General features: G+C 33.7%; 1 protein-coding gene across 6 annotated transcripts in view; it reads right to left on the bottom strand.

Annotated features, from left to right (window-relative positions):
* The window catches only part of CCNT2 (cyclin T2), a 43,342-nt gene that overhangs the window by 3,487 nt on the left and 17,531 nt on the right, over window positions 1-22,324 (bottom strand). For 3 of the 6 annotated variants that reach the window (XM_019629451.1, XM_019629452.1, XM_019629453.1), the window contains 7 exons: window positions 14,166-14,294; window positions 12,154-12,214; window positions 9,949-10,011; window positions 6,746-6,791; window positions 4,961-5,124; window positions 772-842; window positions 1-282 (listed from right to left, as the gene is read on the bottom strand). The exon at window positions 1-282 is cut by the window's left edge. In XM_019629451.1, coding sequence (XP_019484996.1) covers window positions 1-282; window positions 772-842; window positions 4,961-5,124; window positions 6,746-6,791; window positions 9,949-10,011; window positions 12,154-12,214; window positions 14,166-14,294 — 816 coding nt within the window. Of the gene's footprint in view, window positions 283-771; window positions 843-4,960; window positions 5,125-6,427; window positions 6,792-6,908; window positions 10,012-12,153; window positions 12,215-14,165; window positions 14,295-22,324 lie in introns of those variants that run through there. The other 3 variants (XM_019629454.1, XM_019629455.1, XR_002122441.1) reach the window with 3 other exon arrangements.

Genomic DNA, 22,324 nt, shown 5'->3' with positions numbered 1-22,324 from the left:
AGGCCATTCTTGGTGTGACGACAAACTGTATGAGGAAGTTGGCATTCCTGTTGCTAGCACTGACAAATTATCAGATGTATGGCTGTCTTGAACAGAAATATTTCCTGAATTTAAGGGTACTGGTGCAGGGAATGCTGATGTAGATGGTTTCTGAAAACTTGGGTTTGTAGGCACACCAGTAACGCTATCTACTAAAATGGAATTATGGACCAAAGATGAACCAAGAAGTGGTGTTTCTGATACTTGTCCATCTACTTTTGGTTTCCTAGCCGCCTGATTAGCCTATTGAAATAAAACACAAAAGAAGCAATGACAGCACAGAAATTTAATACACATTTCTTTGCTTATAAAAATTCTATATGAAATATATGGAAATAAAATCACCTGGGATTCAAGCCTTTATATTGCCAGTAAATACATGTTTTATTTATAGGCACAAAAGATGGCTATAGAGCTGAATGAACCAGGTTAAACCCTAGCCCAGCCATTTGAGAAATTTAACTCGTCTAGGCTTCAATTTCCCCATTTGCAAAACGAGCAGAATATTTCCATCATTGTGGAATTAAACAAGAAACTTATAAAATACTTTGCGAAATCCATTGGATATAGTAGTTGAATAAACTATGAGTGTATGTAGCTTCTGATACACTGTAATTATTTAGGAATACTGGAAATAAGAATATTTAACGACAAAAATTCAAACTAGTTAGCTACATAATTATTAGATAAATGACAAATTGATATTCCATTAAACCCTACCAATTCTCTTACCCTCCAGTTTCGAATCCTCTTCAACCTACTAGGTGTTTTCTCCAATATTTGTAGAAACTCATGTGTTAGCTCTAAAAATAAAATTTAAATGTATAATTTAGATGGTGCCTGTAGGATTTAAATTTCTCCCAAGTGGGCAATATTAAAAAGGGACCTCAAGAGTTCATCTACTTCACTATCACCCTCCTGTTCAACTTTGGCATATACAGAAGTAGACACAGCTCTGAACAAGTATTTTTAAAGATGAAGCCTTTACAAAAAGAAAATCACCCACTCACCCCATGCCTGATTTTACATGCTTACTCAGAAATTTAGTAGCATTAAAAAAAATTCCCCCCAAACAGAAAATCTCTTTTAGGCAAACACCACAGTAATAATTGTTGTTGCAGGCAAGATCCATCAATACGTTTTTTTAAAATTAGTGGGCAAAAGTTTGAGAGGAAAAAAGGATATTTGTATAATCCCAGCATATCTTCTTCAAGATATTAATAAATGCAAAGAGAAAAACAGTAACTTAACAATGGAGAAACCAGCAGATACCACTTTAACCAAGGGATCATAGCTATCCATAAGACATGTCAACATGATGTACCCCCCCCCCCCGTGACAGGATGTACTGAGTAGGGAACAACCATTTCTGTGATATTATGGCCAAAACTGTGTAATTTCAATCTAATAATGGGAAAACACTAAACTTCAACTGAAGAACATTCTATAAAACAGCTATTATTCTTCAAAGTGTCAAGGACATGAAAGAAAACGAAAGACTGAAAAACTGTCATAGATTGGAAGACATTAAGAGGCACATCAACCAAATGGAATGTGGGATTCCTACAACAGAAAAACTGGAGAAATCTGCGTAAAACCTGTAATTTGGCTAACAGTATTATACCAATATTAATTTCCTGGTTTTGATAATCATGTATTATTATATATAAAATGTTTATAGAGAAAGTGGGTGAAGCGTATACAGGATATCTGTACAATTTTGCAATTTCTTTAATTTCAGAATTATTTTGAAGTTAAATGAAAAAAATTCCTCCACCTATATCATAACTTTCTGGCAATCAACACTATTACGTTGTTAATGAACCACCCTGGTCATATTTTTAACATGATTTTTCTTCCTTAAATTTAGGATTAAAATGAGATGATCCACTTTTCCAAAGTGGTGTAGTAATGAATTATAGTTTTCTACCCCAAAATAGTGTTCTTTATATAGTTATTGGCAAGTATTAGTATTAATCTTGGCACCACCAGACCAATGTGTTCACAAGCTGTGACAACTAACTCCTTCTCAAGTTTCATGAGCTTTTGATCCAGTTAGGATGAAAAAAATCTAATGCCTAGACTACCACCTGCTCATTTGGAACAAGACTTCTTTTCTCCTTGGACACTGATAAATCTAGCAGATAAATAATACTTTGGGGCACAACATTAACAAGAAATTGTTTGACTCAATTACTTTAATAGCTTGGTTGTGAAAGATTAAATGCATATAAAATTTCTGGTTCAGGGCTGGCCGAGTGGCTCAGCTGGTTAAGAGCTCGCTCAAGAGTGCAAGCTCTGAGCAACAGTGGTTCAACTCTCGGCTCGAGCTTAGCTGCCGCTGAGCTGCGAACAGGTAGCAGGATGGCTCAGCTTAAAAAATAAATAAATAAAAAATTTCTGGTTCAAAACCTGGTACTCAGCTGAAACAAAATATAAGCTTTGGTTTTCCATTCTCAAGTATCCTACTCTTAAATTTTATAGTGGAGAACAAAAGAATCTGTCAAATAATCACTACTAATTTAAGTAATTAACTACATGCACAAAAACTTAACTACACGTCTGATATTTAAAATAGAGGCCTCTTTCCCTCAAAGCTAATATACAGAAGAAATGCAAAATATAAAAAACATACATGAGGGTTTGCTATTAATCATAAAAAACCCCCAAAAAACAAACAAACAAAACTTACAGGCAGGCCAAGTACAAGCAAATGTTATTATTGGAACAGTCATTAAATGAATTGTTTTAGTATATACTGATGCTTTAGAAACCATGTTAAAATTCTCATATTTCTTAAATTTTGTTACTCCTTTTTTTTTTGTAATCAAAGCAGAAAAGGCTACTACATAATATGTAGATTTTAAAAATTAGTTTCAGGTGTAATATGTAGATATTTTTAATATGTTGTGTCCAAGATTCCAATTCAGTGGCTTTCCAAATGAATAATGGACTTGAGCCCTTTCAGAGTAGAAGCAGAGGGTTTTTAGGTGACCTCTGTTTTTTCAAGAAAAATAAAAACAACCCAACTTTACCTATAACTTAAGAGCAGGAGAAAAGGCAAATTACTTTTTTCAGTGAGCTTTATTTTAGTACCATGTATATAACTATTTTTATTAAGATTATGCCTACTTTATCTACTGACTGCTGACAGTGGCATAGATACCTAATCTTGAAGTCACAGAAGAAAAAAAGACCCCCCCCCATTTTTTAAATCTTTTTTTTGCTGTTAAATTTTGCTTTAATGTATGAATTACATTAATACCTCACATTACATATACAAGCCAAATTACACTTTTGTTTATAACCTCAAAACTTACTACCAGTATGTTCCAATAAATTTAATTCTGTAAAAACAGTACTTTTTTATTTCTTTTACAGTAAACTTTTCAACTACAAACCTTAAATATTCAAAAGAAGTTCCAAAGATAGGCACAACAGGGACCCCCCCCCACACACACACACACCACCACACCGGTTTTTAGATGTCATTTCTGGTCACTAAAGATGTCCTTCCCCTCTGGACAAACTTGAAAAACCCTCTCATAATGTAAGGAAAAGAGCATAATCATGTGGCAGAAATTAATATAGTACAATATATATACTCTGGGAGGAAGTTTTCAGAGAAAAAGAATCAGAAAATCAAGAGATCTAACAAAAAGAAGCATATTTTACCAAAAGGGTAGGCAAAATGGCCAGTGAACCAAATATGACCTGCATCCCATTTTTGTAAACAAAGTTTTACTGGAACACAGCCACACCCAGTCATTTACAAATTGCCTGACTACTTTCCAGCTACAGTGGCAGAGCTGTGTAGTTGCATAGACAGCACAGCCCATACACTCTAAAATAGTTACTATTTAGCTCTTCACAGAAAAGGGTGAAGAAACATCCAAGGTTTTATCGGAAACATCCAAGGTTTTATCGGAAGACCACATTCCAAAGCTACAGAGATTTCTCACTTTATGTGATACATGTCCGCAGTAGCAACAGATGTAAATACTATTTTCCCATTAGCTTCAATTTTGTGAAGGGAGTTGGGGAAGTAAATACTATTTTCCCATTAGCTTCAATTTTGTGAAGGGAGTTGGGGAAAGTCCACATACAGAATTAGCTGGAAACCTAACATACCAATTTAGGTGTATCTGTTGGGTAAGTGTTATTTATCTATTTCCTTTCTGAAATCTAGAGTATCAGGTTAAAATGTCTCAATTCCCAAGAATCTCCTACCTCTGGCCAGCTTCTCTGATTTCTCAGCCAGAGAAATTTCTTATCAGGAGACCCTCAAATTCTAGGTTCACAATCTATATAGTACTTGAACCCCCAATTAACCTTGTCGATTCACATTTATCAATGTAAGGCAACAATGACACGCTTTATCAGTAGAACTACAGAGTAAGGAATGTTAGCTGGAAAATACCTTTGGCTCATTGCTTCACATCTTCTATAATAAGTTAATACCTGACTGAGTCTACACATTTTAAACTCAACAGAATTAGTACACTTTAAAATCTGAAAAATCCTGAAAGGGCTTTAGATATTCAGTGGTGGTGAATATATGTTCAATTTTTTTCTTCAGGTTAATGAATCCTTATTTTCATCCTGTTCATTTAATCATGTAATTTACTTTTAAATTCTATTACCAAATTGTTAAAATGGAATTATAGTTATATTTTTAAAGTCTTTATCTTTTGAAATAGAAACTGAAATACTAATAAATGAAGTGATATCTGAGATTAGCATCAAAATAACTACGGGGGAAAGGAGGATGTTGGATTGGCCAGAATTGATGACTGTTCATAGTGAATCTCATGAGTATATGGGATTCCCTAGTTTTCAATCCTATGCAGAAGTAGACAGAATATCCCCAAAACAAAAAAATATATTTTTAATGTAAAAAATAAAAATGTTCTCTACTTACCATCTAGTAATTCTAAAGTAACTGTAGGATCCACATATTCCCACCAATGTTTTCCATCAGTTGACACAGGAATCTCCCAATTGGACCATTTGCAAGCCAAATGAATGCATACACATGCTATCACTGTTGGTTTGTACTGAAGACAGAAGGTTGTAAGATGTAGACTGTTGTGGAGCAGGTTTGAAAATGAAGAGCCATATAAATTCAAATATGTAAAACAAACAAACAAAAAAACCAAACATTTACCAGTAAGATTAAAGCAAAAACAGAATTATGAAGGTTTTCTTCTGTAAGTCTAGAGTACAAAACCTTATTTTATTAAATTAAAAGCTAACACTTATAGTTATAAAATTCTAGTACTAAAAACCCTATATAGATTATGAACACTCCCCAGAGTATTTTATTAATATTTTATTAATACTAATATATTAATATTTCTAAAATTTGCTTTTATATCTAAATTCAAAGTATTTTATTTCTTTATAAAAGGATAAGGTATACTTAATATACTTATATTTCAAATAATCACTATATACAAGTATATCACCTTTAATTATTTTGTGTGGCTTTTTTTTGGGTGGTAATATTCATGTCAAAAAAGTAAAGAAAAAGCAGAAGACTATAAAATTGACAACGTAATTTCAACATTGTATTATAATCAGGGATTCTACCATTTGATGTGGCTTAAACATAATTTTCAAGTAAGTCAAAGACAATTTAACACTCATCTATGTAAACTGTCTTCTTTTCAGCAAAGCCATAGAGAAAACTTACCTTTTACTCAACGGCTTCAAGTCTCAATGTTGCTAAATACTACAGAAATACTATCCTTATCCTTCTATTATACTGGGCCTGTAACATGTCACACAACTAGGCTTTTCTAACCAAAGTTTTAAATTTAAGTGTTTTTTTTCCTGCTTTTCAGAATTCCTAGGGATAGAGGTTAAATCCCAACATATATCTAAGAAAATATATTGATATTTGCCAATCTAAAGTTTTAAATAAAACTTAACAGTGTCACAAGAAATTAAGGATCAAACAAAGCTGTTTGGGCCCCTTCTCAATGACCCAAAAAACAAATTTAAATCATTAATATAATCAATACAGAACAGAATTTTATATTAGATAATACTAAAGGCTTTTAAAAACTATTGTTCCACTTCAGTTTCAGAATTGATGAAAATGTTTATTGATCAACCACAACCCACACCATTTTTTGTTTATATAAACTGAAAAGGAAGTAAATTTTTTCAAGTAAAAATTGTACTTATGCAAATCCAGGCACTGATAGGACTTGACTACTTCTAATTTACTACTAGTGGGTGTTATCTGGAAAAAAACCCCAAGTTATATAAATTTTATTTATTAAAAAAGACTTTTATGATTAAAGTTAAGATTGGATCAATGTGAAATTTTAAAAATTGTCATTTAACTATAATTGTAAACTAGAAATAGCTTTATACTTACCAAGTTGCTCGAATTTCTACGTTAAGTTTAGCTCTTTGTAATCTTTAGCTGCTATTCAGGCTACCAATTTTAGACTTATGCACTCACAAATCGAGAATATGTCATCAGAAAGCAACACTACACTTCACATTGTGCATTTAACCCCTCTGTGCCCAAAGTCCCTTGTACAATACACCGCAAAGCAGACAGGAAGGTACCACCACAGTAGATGGTCCAGTCTCCTGTTGCAACAAGGGTAGAGACACATTGAGGGGGCCCTGCATTAAAGGAAGCTATAGTGTGCTACAACAGTGCAACAAAGAGGGTCAGGATAACAACCTGTTGGTAGCCATGAAATAGGATGTCTGTGCCAAATCCTTGCTTGCTGTAAGAAAAAAAAAACACGAAGACAATACTATCAGCTTTAACATGCTACCATCAAAAAGTTCTCAACACAACAAAAACTTCAAAGATGTGTACACAAAAAGTAAATTTTACTTACTACTTACAAATATCACAAGAGCGCCATCATTTTCTATACTACTGAAAATCTTCAACAACATTCACTCAAATGTTTCTTGCTATCCCCCAAAGATCTGAGAAACAAGCCGATTTGCTTTTAGCTAGCCAGTTACAAGGGCTAAACTTGTTACTAAGTTAAGCATCTAGTCAGCTAAAAGTTGCAATAAAGTATTCTCCTGGATTTAAAAAAAAAAGAAGAAGAAGAAGAAAAGATTTTGAAGTCTAAATACAAAATACAAAAAGTTGCCTGCCAGACTTAATCCTCAATCATCATATTTAAATTGGTTTAAGTACTTCCATCAAAAGAAAACAAAACAAACCCCCACCCACCCCAAACTCAAGAGAGCCGCAATGGCTCTGTTTTTTATCATGCTAAGCATCAACAGAGAATAAACAACCTAGAAACATCATAATGACATAGATATAGAAAACTCCACTGTATTTTTTTTAAATTAGAGAATCTAATCAATGACAACTTTAGAAATAATGAGAGTACTCTAGAGGGAATCAGGATGCTTCAACACTGGTCCGCAACAGAAAAGCAAAAATTGAAATAGAAATTAAGACATTGAAATTGAAAACAGTCCCACGGCTCCCTTCTGCTTCTTATTCTTCCCAACAGGGATGCCTTTGCTAGTTTTACCCCACCCCTTACAATTACATTTATAATCACTGACATACTTTTCCCCTCTGCTCTAGGATCAGTTCCCCTCAACTCACCCCTCTCTAAGAGGCCTCAAATTCCTTGCCCCCTCCTAGTTTTACTCGTAGCACCTGTAAGCCCTGCTGCCCCATGTGAATCATAACATAAAGGTTTACAAAAAGGGATTTGGGCTTAGCAGAGTTGTGCTAAGGAAGAGTGTCAAAGCATCAGATGTCTTGGAGGCAGTATGACTTAAGTATGGCATTCTTTCCTGGTGGGGAGGGAAGGAGAAATCACAGAAGTGAAAGGTCCCTGTAAAATGACATTAGCCAATTCTGCAGCAAAGTAGCATAAAACCAATTTTCTCTTGGGGGTGGGGGAGGACTTTAAAGAAACCAAACCATTTACCCTCCTCCCACAAAAGACTCAAAACATGTAGAGAAGAAAGTAAAAATTTTAAATTGCCATAGCAGTTTTCATCTCAGAATATATCTAAATTCATTAACACATTAACATTCATTGTGCAACAGAGGAAGAATGTAGGGAAAATGTTATTTTGCTAGTTTAAAGTTGTAACAGAGCAGAGAAAGACACCAAACACGAAAGAATATTTTTTAAATGGAGTTAATACTATAGTTACTTGAAATGTTAGACAAAATGAGGTTAAACATATATGATCTGTTCTAAAATTTAAAAATCAGTCACACTTTAAACATTAACAATAAAAATCATATTTAAATACTTTGCTTTGGATGAGATTAAAATTTGTAGTTTTTGTCAATGTTTTAAAATTTACTATTCAATTTTGCAAACGAATGGTTTTTATGCCTCTAGCATCTTTAGATATAGAACATGTACAAAAATATTAAATTGTGACAAGATTTAAAAGAAGCTAAAATTTCTCAATAGTACTAAGATGAATCCAGTTTCATTGTTATTAAAATAAAGTACACATTTAAACCTATATCAATATCTTCCTTCATTAGGCTCAATTTAAAACAAATTATATGGCTCTCCATTATTCTAACAGAACAGTTTACCCTTTCAAGTTTTCAGGAAAACAGAACTACTACATTAACTTCTTTTTTCTTAATTCAACATTTACACTAGTTACCTATACAATTCTATGCTACACTGTAATCCTGGGGATGAGAATGTGCTATGAGATATATTCACATACCACCAAGAACAGGAACTATACATATGCTCTAGTTTACAAATGATAGATAACATGTGCTATTAGGATCTAAAAAATACAAATGGCATTTCCAGAAGTCCAGTTCTTAACAAATAACAATGTGGTATTCAACAGGTTGTTTGTTTTTTTAATGTAGCCATAACATAATAAAAATCCTACCTAGGTATAAAATGAATACAATTTAGAATGAATAAAATGTGAGAATATTTAGATAAACACTAAAAAATAAAACAAGGCCTTCAAAAGTCTTACTCATTTTGTTAAAGTAAACCAAAAAATGTCTGGTGGTAAAAGAATGAAACTGCAAAATTTCATTTTCAAAAAGGAAACAACAGAAAAAAGCACATGAAAGGTTCTAAGTGGTTGCTATTAGTACATAACATTTCAATGGGAAACAGGAAAGTAGAAAAGTAAGATGTAGTATAACAACACGCAACTGTGTAAAAAATATTTCTAGGGATACAACAGATACATAGGATTCATTAACAAGAACGGGAAAATACCACATGCTTTAAAGCAGTAGAGCAAAAAATACAAAAACTTTCTACTCCTGTTTATAAAAGGTTTAACAGGCACATCACACACTGTATGCTACCATGTTATGTAATTATTTCTCCATTATACATAAAAAGGAAGCAATTTTTAGTAATGCTAAAAAACTGTGAAAAATATATCAAATCAATTTTGTTCAAATGAACACAGGCAAAACATCTCCAAAAGTGACAAATCTGCTAAGAAAGGCAATTTTTACATGAAAAATTTGAGGCTCAGCTCCAAATTCTTATACTGTAATCTTTTCAAGAAGTCAATGAAAATTTGACATAAATAAAAAATTAAAATTATTTTCTGTACTTGTGTGTTAACGGCCTACATCTTAAATAGTAACTGAAACAGGACGGGCATAGCACAATGGAGAGGTAGAGAGAGAATACTTGGAAGCCCTCCAATTTTTCAGTGAATGAGACTCGCCTAAGTTTAAAGAAGCTAATTGACTGCTGGAACCACAAATATAAGTAAATAAATAGGTAGATGTACAACACTAAAAAGTAATGCTTCAAAATGACATTTCCCCCATTTTAATAAAATTCAAAAAGGCTAGAAGAGCAAAATAGCATTCAAATCAATGATAGACAATAAAAAACATTAATACTGTACTTAAAAGTTTTACAGATCACTTACCTCTTACTAACTGGGTACATTTCACCACATCTGTGTGTGGGTGCTCAATGGTGATCTCAAAACCTGAAATGAAAAACACTTTTTTTCCCAATCACCACTACAATACTTGCCTCAGAGATGCCATTCATCAAACAACCATAAATGTGTAATATATTTTTCATTATTAAAAAATCCAAAGTTATTTTCTCATCAGTAACATGCTCATTTTACCTTTGATGATGAGAAAATAATTCCTCTCAAAAACAATGTTCCAATTATGAAAACTGATATCAAAATTATTTATAGGTCAGGGAGTAATAGTCATGCAAAAATTTGAATTACAATTAGTTTGAGATTATCCTCAAGTTAAAAACAAACTAAAATCACGACAAGTACAGTTATTAAGCTTGCCCCACAGCAGTTTAAGCAGGGGATTCAACTATGTAATATATTTAAGTGTATTTCAACTCTTTCTTTTAGAAGATATGAAAAGAACATTTTTCATAAATATCCTCTGGGCCACAGTGTAAGAAATGACCTTTTAAATGACCTTTATTTTCTTAGTATGCCTTAGATTAAAGGGTTCCAGCCAGCACATAACTACATTTCATTAATAATAAAATAAAGGTAAGTAAATCTTATAGGCCTCAAGAGTCATTAAATCGCTGTTTCTAAAACCAAAGACATAAGGTTGAAAAGCTTTCAATGTTCAATGAACGCTTAGGCAGGGCTGTGGTTTTTCCTTTATAAAACAAGTGGAGGTCACATCTAGTGCCTTCAGAAGCAGTAAATGAAGTAACACCTAATACACAGATAATCTAGATTTATAAAGTTATCGTATGGTCTATTTATATTTCTACTGTAATTAAACCTGCACAATCATACTTTAAAGAAAGTCAAAGAGGAATATTTTGTAAATTCTAGTGTTCCTGTTAAAATAATGCTATTCATTCTCTGTGCTTAAGAATCTGTCATAAACAATACAAATATGATACAATGATTTTAAATAAAATAACTATTGTTTTCACATAATATAATTTTTCTTTTCAACTTTCATTATATAAATTTGTAATTTTCATATTTATGTAATTTTACATTATAAAACAATAACATGCTAAATCACTGGATTTGGAGGGAATGAGAAAATTCTGTTTTATTTTTTATCTTTTTATCCTATAAAAACTTCAAACAAGTGATATATATTTCAAACAAGCTACTTTTGTAATAAAAAGAATCTGTCATGATGGGAAGTTACACTTCTATTCAATATTTGGGAATGGAGTAATGAATAAAATTAACTACCATAATAAATAATGATTATTTATAACACACACACACACACACACACACACACACACACACACACACTATGTGGCAAATTTCTTGCTACATTATCTTTCATCCTCAAATTCACAATGTCAAGGCAGGCATTATTATTTCACCTCACGTACACAAAATAGAGGTACGAAAGGTAAAGGAACTTTGCCCAAGTTTACAAAACAAGTCAGGGGCCTACAAATTTATCTTCCTCCATAAAGCCCATGTTCTTCCAGAGATACTTCAATTTCCTCATCAGTGAAATGAAAGATTAGAATAAATGATCTTTAGCAATCATTTAAGTTGCACAAACTTTGCAGACAATAAAACTTTTAGAAAAGGGTGATCAACATTTAAGTAACTATTATATCATTAAGAATGATGTGATAAATTTATTAAATACTGACTATAAGCTGTAGGAGAACTGCTGTGTTTGTACACATTACAATCACATGCAACAGCCTTAAAGGAATATTTTATTCTCCAAAGCAAATCCAGAATGAAGCATAGTGTCTCAATTACCTGAAAACATAAAAATCACACTGAAGGCTATATTTATCATTCAATTAAATTACAAAAGTAAATAAAAAAAATGGTTTCTTTATAACCAGGCAATAATATTCTAGCCCCAAGCTTCGCTTTAAATGAAATTTTCTTCAATGATAAAATTACTACAAAATTATTTTCCTTTATTTAGAATACAGAGGTCTTCATATAATGTCATTTTGTTCAAAATCATTTGTTATAACATAGGAACTTAACGCTTGTTTGTATCAATTAGCCTACAGCAAAATTAGTTTTGCTATTTGTTGTTTCACTTTAAGTTGCAGAACCTGTTGACATTAAGTGAGGACTCACTGTGCTGCACCGAAGCACACAAACAAAATAATAAATGACATAAGTACATACCTAGGGTTTGTAGCATTATGGTTTCAAGTAAAACCAGTTCTTGAGTTTGTTGAAGGTAAGCCTGCCAGGTAAAAGTAATAATATTAAAATGCTTAAGACAAACATAGTACTACTAGACTATTTTATTTGTGCCCTATTTTGAAAAGGTCACTGAGGTAATTTTAAAACATAAATTTCTATTATTTGAACAATACCCCAAGCATTCATAAGAAATAATTCTGAATTCATAAAGAATTTGCAGACACTACAATTCACTATTACTGAAGGCTACATTAATATTTACTCCCTTAGGAAATAAATTGAGGGTGCTAGAGAAAAACCTATATTCTGGGACAAGTCTAAATTGAATTACTTCTATTGGATTGTCAGAAAAGTCATGATGTGTTTTTTCTGTTTTTCGTTGCAAAAATGTGTCATGACTTTTCTGACAACCCAATAATATAGGAAATGTAAACAAAGCAAAAACTAAAACAAAGAAACAAAAAAACAACACCCCACCATCACCGCCAAAAAACCCCCCAAAAAACCCTAAATATAGTAATATAAGAGGGGGTGGGTTAATTGAGCAAAAGAGATCTTCAGTTTGTAATGTAAAACTTTATTGCGGTATTATGGTACTTCAAGAACATTAAGGATAGGAAGCACCAACCCAGGTAAGAACATCAAATTCTAACCTGTGTTTAAAGATAAGGCTTATCAACTTAATCTAAGATACTTCACGTGTAATTCCTTGACAGTCACAGTGAGTTATTTTTATAATTAACTTCCTCTCTTCAGAAAAGACAAAATAAAATTAAAACAAACCCTATAATCTCTAGATTAAAAGAGAAAATTTTAGGTACAAAGTATCAAAATAGTGTATCATACATGGATGGGGACATAAGTAGACAACCTTCTCCTTCAAGTTCAACACATTATTCCCCCACTGCAATTACTCTGGAAATAAAAGTCATGAAAAAATTTCTGCATCTCATTCTTAGATGATGACAATTGACTACGGTGTTAAGAAAACGTATTATATATAAATATTCACTTATGAAAGGACATATTGCTAAACTCAGAGAGTGAAAGCACCTTTAATTTTATTTATGCCCCATTCTGAAAAGGTCACTGAGCTGATTTTAAAACACAGATTTCTATTCTTTGAAGAATACCCTAAGTATTCATAAGAAATAATTATGAATTTGTAAAGTTAGCAGACACTACAATTCTTTATTATTGAAAGGCTACATTAATATTTTACCCCCTTAAAGCCAACATCTAGGATAAAACTTGTCATTAATAAAATCAGATATACTTAATCTGGACCTTAAACTCAACTCAAATAAAAAATGAATAAATATAATCTGGTAGTCACTGAGTAGTTAAAAGTTCCTGATAAAGTAATTCACCTATAGTAAGAATGACAAAAAAATGATTTTAAAGGTACAGAATTCTAGCTTGTTTTAAGATGTCAGAACATTTAAAATAGTGTTTTCCAAAAGAACTATTAAAATGTTGATGATGAACAAGTTGTTTGCAAACTAGTATTACTCTTTAGGAAAATTAAAATATATTTTAAAAATGCCACTCATGAAACCAAAGTAAAATGTATTTTTATGTATCAGAGAGGTAAGTAGCAGTAAGCAAAAGGCTAATTACTGGTTGGGAGGTAAATCCAAAGGTTTTCTTATTCCTTTATTTGCTGACAGTTTATTTATCTCTGGTCTTGAATACACCCAAACAATGAAGGTGATAGATTTACACTCTATATATATCACAGGTTTGCTGTGAGGAAAAACAACAAAAATGTGAAACAGAAAGTACCTTTGAATCAAAGCCTTACATGATTCAGAATGACATTATAGTTCATAAACATATGAAATATGTTTCTGCCACATTAATTCCTAAGTGGTAAAAAAAATAAGCACCATTTGGAAGACAACGCTAAATGAATTGTTTTTACTGGTTCCAAATAATGAAAAGGTTTCAAACTCATAAAGAAAAAACAAAAAAAAACCATCTTTACATACATCACATTTAGTATCCAGCAGTGGCTCTAGGGGGTGAAGACAAGCATGTGCTACTTTGATAACATGTTCAAGTTTTCGAGCTTGTTCTTCCACTTTTGCAGCCAAAAATAATGCAGTAGGTGATATTATCTGCAGAAGATAAAAATTTGGTGATTTCAAAACAATTTTAGGAAAACCTACTTTCTAAAGGGGAGGGGTGTGCAAGGAAGGAATGCAGTAATAGTATGAATTGCTAGTTGGACTATGACAAGACTGATGTAAGAGTTTTGATAAAGTTATTCATGAAATACAACTAGTTACCCCAGTCTATAAAATCTATTTTACTTGTTTTGCAAGTAGAATCCTAACGGGAAAAAGGAAAAAGACTTACACTTTAGCTAACTAAGAAAAAGTTTAAATGTTAGTGCACATTGAGATGGTAAAGAAAAAAAAACCTCTAAACAAAGAAGGAAGAAGCCATAGCTTTTAAAAAAAGATGAAAAGTGGACAAAGTATACCCAGAATTTCCCTCTTTCAGGGCAGTCACCACTGTCTAGAGTTCTTTTAAATTAATCAATGATTCACTGTGTGGCTAACAGCTACTACACAATCTTCCTTTAAGAGACAGAAAAAGGATCTACAACTGAGAAAAATAAGAAGAGGATTCTGCATATGAAACTGCTACTAAATCTATTACTTTACTACCGTAATATTAAAAGTAGATTAGAAAACAGAATCAACATGTCAGATAAACCAATACATTAGAAACATTGCCAACTGGAGATTAAAAAATTAGCAATTTTTTTTAGCTTTAGTGAATTATGTTCTTCGGATGGAAGTGTAAGAACAGAACACTAACAAAGGCATTGAGTAAGACAGGGAAACATCAATTTTGAGCAAATATTTACCCCCAAAGTTACTAATAAACCAAATAATCGCCGATTCAGAAAACAGACATACTTTAAACTCAATATTCTAAGATTATATACAAGAAATAGCTCATGGTGACAGAAAGATTTTAGGTGGTGAGCACACAATGGAGTATACAGATGCTCTACTAGAAAGGTGCATACCTGAAACTTTATATAAAGTTATTAACCAGTTACCCCAATTAATCTAATTATTGTATAAAAAAAGGAATATCCCGTGGGAAAATAATTTCTAAATGTCAAGATTCAGGTACATTATTTTTCAAGAGATGAACATCTGAGTCTCAATGTATCTTGGGGGGTCCATCAATCACTCTACAGAAACAAGGCCAAAAGAGGAAGGGGAGGGGGGCATAAATCATGCTATGGGTAGGTGATTTGAGTAGGTAGCATAAGGAGAAAATTTCTAGAGGGAAGGTGGACCCTTTCCTCTGAGAGCTTTTAAAACAACTTATAAATATCATTGCTGAGACCTGAAATTTAATCACTGGATTTTGGATCTGAAAGGGACCTTCTCTAGTCCAAATCCATTTACAGATTAATAAATGGAGTAAAAATGACTTCAAAAGGTTCCTTCCTGATGTATAAAATCTTTACAACCAACCTAAAATTAAGTAAGTTTGGCTCCAAAACAACCAGAAATAATGTTACCTTAAAAGGACTGAATAAGTTCAACTTGGACTTTCAACTTATTTCCATCTTTTAAAATTAAAATTACAAGTATTTTAAAAATTGAGAATGCTCAAAAACCCAACTTATTCTGTGTTTTCATGGATTTAGAATAAACTACTGTTATTATTCTTACAACAGATTTAATTAAGCAACATCAAAATTAGTTAATATTCTTGAAATACCAACTAAGTAGCAGCCATCAGGGCGGGGGTTTTACTGAGATGCAGCAAGTACACGATATCTGAAATTGGACAATAATTCCTGTATCAGTTAATTTTTCCACGCACTTAAAATTTCCTACCACTGCTACCTGCTTTGTCTGATTAATTCCTTTTCTATTTAAAGGCTTAACTCCAAAGAGCACCTCCTGGGCTGGCCTAGTGGCGCGTTGGTTAAGAGCTGGCTTAGGATGTCAGAGGGCCCTGGTTCGGATCCCACATATGAGAGCCAGTGACACTGCCCTCTACATCTAAGATGCTGAACAACAGCTCAACCTGGAGCTGGGCTGCCGTGAGTCGCCGGTGGTGTAGGCTGCAGCCCCACAGCAGTGGGTTGCCATGGGCTACCGTGTGTAGCCAGCAGCCAGCGTGGGTGGCCAGCAACCGCTGTGAGCAGCTGTCCAGAAGCCAGCAACTGATCTGCCTCGCCCGGGAAGAGCGCAATGATGGTGCCAACTTGGGCCAGTGAAGCAACGTTCTCCACAACTAGACTAAAGAAAAAGGACAGCAACTTGTCTGTTCCCCTTCCCCCAATTCCCCAATAAAAATCTTTAAAAAAAAAAGCACCTCCTCCCAAGGTAAAATTCCTGAGTCAGGATGAAGTACCCTTCTTATTCAATAGGAAATTGTGCATACCTCTATCATTGTACTTAACACCGTATTCTAACTTCTGGTTTATTAATTTCATCTGTCCTGACAGTCTAGAAGCAGCTTGAACACAGAGACTGAATTATTCATTCATATTCCCATTATCTGGCATTGTGTAGCTACTATTCAATATATCTGAATGAATGACACGTGGATGGTCTATACACCGGGGGTGCCAAAAAAATGCACACATTTTAAAAGATGTTATCTATGTATGAGTATTACTTTTCGAAGCTGAATTGAATTACAGTAGCAATGTGTAGTTATGACATTTGCTCAAAAGGTGGTATTAATCAAATGAATGCTAGCGTCAATCGTTGTATTACAATTTTAATAGTTTCTTCCTTTCTTAAAATGTGTACATTTCTTGGCACCCTCTGTATAAAGGCACCAACATTAAAGTATTCCAAATACCACAATAAAAATCTAAGAGCCAATACCAATGTAAGAAATGCAAGAAACACCCAATAAAATGAAGATATACTCGGTTTCCCACAACCTCTCATTTATTGTCTTGTTTATGTCTAAGAGGGGAATGGCTAAGCCAGTCTTCAAATGCCACAACTATTAATCAAAGAGGGAAGCAAAAGAGGATCAAGTCAAATGTCGAATTAGACTGAACTTGATATTTAAACTTCCTTCCTAACTAACTGCCAGATGGTCCAGAATTTCTCTTACTTGCCTAAAAGGCACTTCCTTCAAGTCTCCAATGAGTTTTGCTTGGTGAAATTGTTTAGTATACCCAGTCTCAGCTCCATCCTCTTCGAACTTTTTGAAAGCCTCAATATCCAGAGGTACTCTCAAACCACACAGCTTTTCTCCTTAGAAGATAGTCTTAATGGAAACAAAGTACGTGTACTAGTGAATGAATTCTACAAATAATTTAAAATATTAAGTATTCAGGGAACTAAGCAATAACCTTCAGGGTGGATTCTTGGTGTATTTACCACACTCCTCACAGAACCCTTTCTGTTCTCTCTAAATAGGGCTCAGACCACATCTTCTTCCAGTGCAACTAACACCCAATACTTTTCCAAAGTCCCTGGTGAAACCCACTAACTCCATTCACACTGCCTCCTCTACAGCCTGCAAACATTTTACTCCATCAGGGCTGTAAAACCAAACCAAACCAAACCAAACCAAACCAAACCAAACCAAACCAAACCAAACCCCTTTTTAGATAAATATTTTGTGGACATCCATATGAGGCTTTAATTTTAAGGATGACTAAGGAAAATAATCAAACTAGGTATTACTGCTTTTTGTATGGAAAGCTGATTCTGTTGTGTGGCTTATTAAAAGAAAAAGAATTCCAAAAGTTTTAAGTAATGTCAATATTATTAGTTGGTCTGTGGCTTTTACAAGTGAGCATACTTTTGAGGCAACAAACACAAGTAACCTTGGTTCAAAGTCAAAGAGTTCACACTAACACTGGAGTCCATACTTGATTGATTCAAATGATGAAACAATTGCAAACAGAAATTCAGGTCACTGGGGACAGGGACCATGCACTATCTGTCTTTGAGTTCTGGTCTCTAGTTTAATAATAAACTTTCTCCAATTACTATAACTAAAGGGAAGATAAGCTGATTTTTAAATAGTTCAGAGTTTGTCACTCTAGTAGATGTACAGCTATTTCAAGAGGATATTACAACCTCAAAACAAGACAAATTTCTACAGAGATTACCATACAAATCACGGACAGGGGGAGGTAGAGGTGATGAAGCCAGCTGTAGCACAGCTGTCAGACTGCCTCAGTGGATCCTGGCTGTTATCTGACTAGCTTAGGCAAACTGCTTATTCTCTTTGTGGCTCAGTTTTTGCATCTGTAAAATGGGAGAAATAGTATCTTTCTATTTCGTCGTGATGGAGATTAAATAAATCAATATATGTAAAGCACTTATAATAGTGTCCCATAGTAAAATGACTCACATATTATCACTATGACAACTGCATATTGTCAGTGTTGATGTTAAATTTTAAGTGATTTAACATGCTTTTAAAAATTCTCGTTTCTTGCTCACCTTCTTCTTCCTTCCAGCTAAACTCAATTTTTTAAAGGTTCTTAGTTCTAACTAAGCAAATTTAAACACTAAAATTATGATAGCTGACATTACTTCAATGGTTATACCCATGTTCCCTTCTTCCAGTTGTTTTCATCCCTTCTCTCCTTCTCTTTTTCTATTCCTTTACATTGTTTCCATTCCTACCTCTTGATCTGACTCCCTTCCTTCTCCATGTATTCTCCTTCTGCCCATTTCTGGCTGTTGTCTCCCCTTTCTGCTCATGATGCCCTCACTGCTGACATTCTTTACTCTTCATTGCTCTCTTCAACCTTCATAGTCGGAGGCAAGGTCAGTTTGCATTAACAAAATACTGGGTGATTTCTAAGTCACCAAAGATGGCCAGCTTTATGTGAATCATTCTGGTCTTTGTTCTTTTAGTAATTAATTTTTTGCACACACTTTGTGTGTACATTTGTATTTAAGAACTACCCATAGCTGTTCTATTACTTTTCAACTTTAAAGCTCCTAATCCAAAAAAGCCCTAAAAGCAGCAAAAAAAAGAGAAAAGACCTCCAAGTCTGCTTTCTATTTGCTAATATAGTATCAATAGGCTCCTAAACCGTTCTTACGTTTTATCTTTAGGTCCTACAGGCTGGTGAAGCCACTTCTCCCTGTCCCTTAACAGTCCCAACACTTCACCCTCTCCTAAGACTAAGATTAGTATTTTCTGTGCCTTGAAAGAAACTTCATTAAATAAATAAATAAATAAATAGCTAATTCTAGATATCACAACTTAAAATTTGGAAATCACTTGCCTAATTTAAGGAAAAGTGGTAATGTTATAACTTCAGCAAAGACTCATAGAAAGAAGCTCCTAGAATGCGAAAAGTCGAAATTTAGATAAAAGAAAAAACAAGGGAGATACAGTCCCCAACAAAGACAATGAAATAGGTCAAAATGTCTACTTGTTTATCAGAAAGGTCACTGAACTCAAACAAATTAAACCAAACTTCCAGCACAATGTTAAAAGTGATTTAAACCCTTAATTTTGCTGCACTGAAAAGACTGGCATTACAATATTACAGAAAATGTCATTAACTCAATCTGGTATTTTAGTTATTTTCCTACTGATATAATTAAGTGTGAGTATAATACTGTCAACATAAGATAATTTATATTGAGAATTTAAAAATCTTCAGGTTGGATTTTATTTGGGACATCTAGTTACATTTAAATGAGAGCTGGCTTAATAAAGACTGAAAACTACTAGTATTCAGTATTACTGAAAAGTAGTACTAATTAAGAGAATAGAGCTTGATTGCCATAATTACATTATACTTAAACTATATTTAATATGCTTACTACTGTCTGGCATTTTAACATTTATTGAGGAGTACCTCACTATTATGAATTTGTTACAAAATGAAAACAAAATCAACTTGTACTTTAAAGTATACTTAGCATTTCATTAAGTCTCTATTCTGCCTTATACTCAACTCCTACCATCCTCCAAATGGTCATATATTGGGTTGTCAGAAAAGTCATGATGTGTATTTTGTCTATGTTTTTCAAAGCTCATTTATTTATATAAAAAAACGATGCTCAATCAATGATATATTGCCCGTTTTGTTGGATAACCTTTTGCCATCTTTCAGTGAGCTTCATAATTCCTTGTTCATAGAAGGATCTGTCTTTCTTTATTTGTGAAAAACTGAACAAGGTGCTGATTTACAGCCTCATCTGAATTGAACGTTATAACACGCAAGGAGTTTTGAAGGGAACGAAACAAGTGGAAGTCTAAAGGCGCAAGGTCAGGCGAGTATGGTGGGTGTGGCAACACATCCCACCCAAGCTTCAATAATTTTTGACAGGTGATCAAACTTGTGTGTGATCTCGCGTTGTCGTGATGGAACACAACTCCTTTACAATTAACAAGCTCTCAACGTTTCTGGATGATGGATTCGTTCAAACTGTCCAATTGCCGACAGTACACATTTGAATTGCTTGTTTGGTTCTTTGGTAGGAGAAGCTCGAAAAACACAACACCTTTAAAATCCCACCACACTGAGAGCATAACCTTCCTCTGATGAATGTCTACTTTCGATGTTGTTTGAGGTGAATCATCACGTTGGGACCAAGATCGTTTGTGCACCACATTGTTGTAAACAATCCACCTCTCATCACCAGTTATCAGTCGCTTCAAAAAAGGACTGTTTTCCTCACGTTTAATGAGCATATTGCAGATGTTTATCTGCGCCATCAAATGAACTTCTTTGAGTTCATGCAGAACCCAAATATCGAGCTTGCTTACATATCCCAGCTTCTTCAGGTGGTCGTGAATGCTTGAATGATAGATGTTCAATGTTCCTGCAATCTCTCGTGTCGTGTAACATGGGATTGACTCGATCAATGCCTTTATTTTGTCATCATCAACCTCGGTGGGCCTCCCTGACCAAGGAGCATCGCTGAATTAAAAATCACCAGCACGGAATTTTGTGAACCATTGTTGGCACTGACGTTCTTGCAGAGCAGTGTCACCGTAAATTTTATGCAACTTTTCACAAGCTTGACGCGCGTTCTTCTCTTTGTGGAAGTAAAACAGTAAAATATGGCAAAAATGCACAGTTTGGTCTTCCATCTTTAACGTTGTAAAATCTCCAAACTCAACCAAATCGCTAAATTTTGTTTTAGAATGAAGCTAGAACTGTCAGCTGTCACGTGACATAGCAATAACATAGATGCAAATGACTCTAGTACTTCCAAACATGAACTAGTGCCATTTGTTGCAAACATGAATCATGACTTTTCTGACAACCCAGTAGCATTGTGAAACAAGAACACTAACATTGCATAGGTATTCAAATATTCTAAATAAATCTTAAAAAGTCCACTTCAAATGCCTGAAAAAATAAGAATATTATAGAAAACAAATTAATATTGTGAAGATGGCAGTATTCCCCAAATTGATCAACAGATTCAATGCCTGTCAAAGTCCTAGCTTCTGTTTTACAGAAAATGACGAGTTGATCCTAAAATCCACATGGAACGGCAAGGGATCTAGACTAGCCAAAACAATCTTGAAAAAGAAGAAAAAGTTGAAGACTCATAATGCCTGACTTCAAAACTTACTGCAAAACTGAGTAATTAAGACTATGTGGGCTGGTATAAGGAAAGACATATAGATCATGGAACAGAATAGTCCAAAATAAGCACTTATATTTGTGGTCAATTAATTTTCCAACAAGAGTGTTAAGGTAATTCATGAAAGAAGAATAGTCTTTTCAACAATTAGTCTTTTCAAGAAATAGTCTAGGACAGCAGTATATGCAAATGCACAAAAATGAAGTGCAATGTCCAGAATATGCAAAGCTATAGAAACAGAACAGGCGTCCATGGTTGAGAGGTGGGGAGATATTGTGAACTGCTAGATACAGGGTTTCTCTTTGGGGGATGAAAATATTATAAAGTTATACTGTGATGGTGGTTGTACAACTCTGTAAATACACCCACTGAATTGCACATTCTAAGTGGGTGAATTTTATGATGTGCGAATTATAACTCAACAGATGTTTTAAAAAAGGAGCTAATGTTAAAGGCATCTCTTAAATAAAGGCATCTCTTAAATATTCTTAAATATTTAGTGTACACACACCATCAAAAGAAATTTCAAGGAAACCAAAAGCTTAATCACAGCACAACAAACACTG

The sequence above is a fragment of the Hipposideros armiger genome, unplaced genomic scaffold (assembly GCF_001890085.2).
Source record: "Hipposideros armiger isolate ML-2016 unplaced genomic scaffold, ASM189008v1 scaffold_856, whole genome shotgun sequence".
NCBI lineage: Eukaryota > Metazoa > Chordata > Mammalia > Chiroptera > Hipposideridae > Hipposideros > Hipposideros armiger.
Note: the sequence above shows the minus strand (reverse complement) of the source record. Positions and strands in the feature narration are given on the sequence as shown.